We start from the raw sequence: 2,221 nt of genomic DNA, 5'->3' as shown, positions 1-2,221 counted from the left end.
GTGCCGGTGCCGGTGCCGGTCCCGCCCGGTGCCGGTGCCGGTCCCGCCCGGTGCTGGTGCCGGTGCCGGTCCCGCCCGGTGCACCTCCCGGTGCCGGTGCTGGTGCTGGTGCCGGTGCCGGTCCCGCCCGGTGCCGGTGCCGGTCCCGCCCGGTGTCGGTGTCGGTGCCGGTCCCGCCCGGTGCCGGTGCCGGTGCCGGTCCCGCCCGGTGCCGGTGCCGGTCCCGCCCGGTGCCGGGCGCCGCGAGCGGCCTCCGCCCGGCTCTGTCCGAGGTGCTGAAAGCGGCGGCGGGGCCGGTCCCACCTCCCCCCGCAGCAGCTCCGCGGCCAGCGGGGCTCACCTGGGCCGGGCCTAACCGGGCCGAGCCAGAACAAACAGGGCCGAACCGAGTCGAACCGGGCCGGGCCGAGCCGGGGGAGCAGCGCGCGCCGGAGCAGCCGGGCCGAGCCGCGCCGAGCTCCCCACGGGGTAAGCGGCTGCAGGGCGGTGAGTGCCCGCTGTGGGGCAGGGAGCTGCGCCGTGGGGCAGGGAAGGCTGTGGGGCGGGTCCTGCACCACAGGGCGGGCAGGGGGGCCGTGGGACAGGGAGCAGAGCTATGGGGCAGGACGGGCTGTGGGGCGGGCTGTGGGGCAGGGAGCAGAGCACCAGCCCCGCTGCGCCTGCCCTGAGACCACAGCCCAGGCCCTGCCCCACAGCGGCCCCAGGGCCCCCCGCCCCCCGGAACGCAGCCAATGGAGCGAGGGCTCTGCGGTGATGGACAGGCCTGTCCCCCAATGGGGACACAGTGTGGGGCGAGCTGGACTGCGGGCAGGAGGGGGGAGCAGCGCTCGGGGCAGCCCGGGCCGTGGGGCCGGCTGTGGGGCAGCGCCAGCTCGGTGGGGCTCTGAGGGGTGAGAACCACGCACCCCACAGCACCCCCACCCCGGGTGCCCCAAAGGGCAGGGCCACCTCGGGACCCCTCCCTGAGGAATGGGGTGAGCCGCAGCCCCCCGTCCCAAGGCCCTGGGTAGTGTCCGGTCCCACCCCCCAGGGACAGGAGACCCCGGGACCCCAGSTCTCGTGGCAGGGGCCACCCGGGCCCTGCAGATCCAGGGGGATGAGGTGGCCCTGGACCCACGCCATGAGGGACAGGTTGATGTGGGGGGTCCCCATGTCCCGAGAGTTGGGACAGTGCTGGATCCCCAGCCCGAGGCATGGGGGGATGTGGGGGGAGGTCCCACACCAAGGGAGGATCAATCCTGGGGCCTGMCCTCCCCACAGCCAGAGGAACAGGATGAGCCAGGACCCCGTGTCCCAGGGGACAGSGTGACCCAGACACCTCAGGGGTCCCCGGGCCTGAAGGGGACCCTGCGCCCCACACGCTGGGGGCAGAAACAGTGGGTGAGGGTAAGAGAGGGGGCCGTATGGCGCTCAGAAGGTCTGGGTCTGGGTCCAGGTCCCGCTCAGGGTCCAGATCCTGCTTTGGGCCTGGGTCACGTCCAGGTCCAGGTCTGGTTCGGGGTCCAGGTCTGGGTCTGGATCCCGGTCTGGGTCTGGGCCAGGTCCAGTTCTGGGTCCCGTTCTGGGTCCTGTTCTGGGTCCAGGTCTGTGTCCAAGCCTGGGTCTGGTTCTGGGTCCAGGTCTGAGTCCAGGTCCAGGTCTGGGTCTGGGTCAGATCCAGTTCTGGTTCTGGGTCCAGGTCTGGCTCCGGTTCTGGGTCCAGGTCCAGGTCCTGGTCCAGGTCCGTGTCCGGGTCCCCGCTCTGCCGCGGCCCGCCGCCCCCGGGCTGCCCCCCCGCGGGACGGAAGCCGCGCCCGGCTCAGCCCGGGTTTCCTTCCTGCGCCTTGGAGGGAAGCGGGATGGGGGGCGGCCCCCCCGCTCCGGCAGCCGGACACGGCCTCGCTGGGGGGGGCTGGAAACGGGGGCGTTTCCCCGCGCGCCCGGCCCTTCCCACAGGAAGGGCTCCAGATGCCCTCTCCATGGGGTCCCACATGGCCTCACCCCCAGCGTGGGGGCCCCCCTGCCCCCCCTGCAGCCCCACAGGGCCCTATATGCGGGGCAGGGGCAGCGGGGCCAGAGGTGGGTGCAGCCAGGGGTGCCCAGAGGAGCAGCTGGGCAGCCTCAATGGGCAGAACTGGGTGGGGGTGCAGGGGGACACAGGGCTCCGGACATCCGTCCCACACTGGCCCTGGGAAAGCGGGACCCCGTCCCCGCGCCCGGCAGTGGCCCCAGCAAGGAGCAG

At 73.9% G+C, this 2,221-nt stretch overlaps 1 protein-coding gene across 1 annotated transcript in view; it reads right to left on the bottom strand.

The window, feature by feature from the left end:
• Positions 1-1,645, bottom strand: part of LOC112958193 (nitric oxide synthase, endothelial-like) — a gene marked incomplete at both ends in the record, with an annotated part of 12,601 nt that extends 10,956 nt beyond the window's left edge. Inside the window, one exon of the mRNA XM_026051991.1 lies at positions 1,477-1,645. Coding sequence (XP_025907776.1) covers positions 1,477-1,645 — 169 coding nt within the window. The remainder of the gene's footprint in view (positions 1-1,476) is intronic.
• Positions 1,646-2,221: the final 576 nt, after the last annotated feature.

Source organism: Nothoprocta perdicaria, unplaced genomic scaffold (genome assembly GCF_003342845.1).
Source record: "Nothoprocta perdicaria isolate Ctin4 unplaced genomic scaffold, notPer1 scaffold_818, whole genome shotgun sequence".
Lineage (NCBI taxonomy): Eukaryota > Metazoa > Chordata > Aves > Tinamiformes > Tinamidae > Nothoprocta > Nothoprocta perdicaria.
This window is presented reverse-complemented; position numbering and strand designations above follow the sequence as displayed.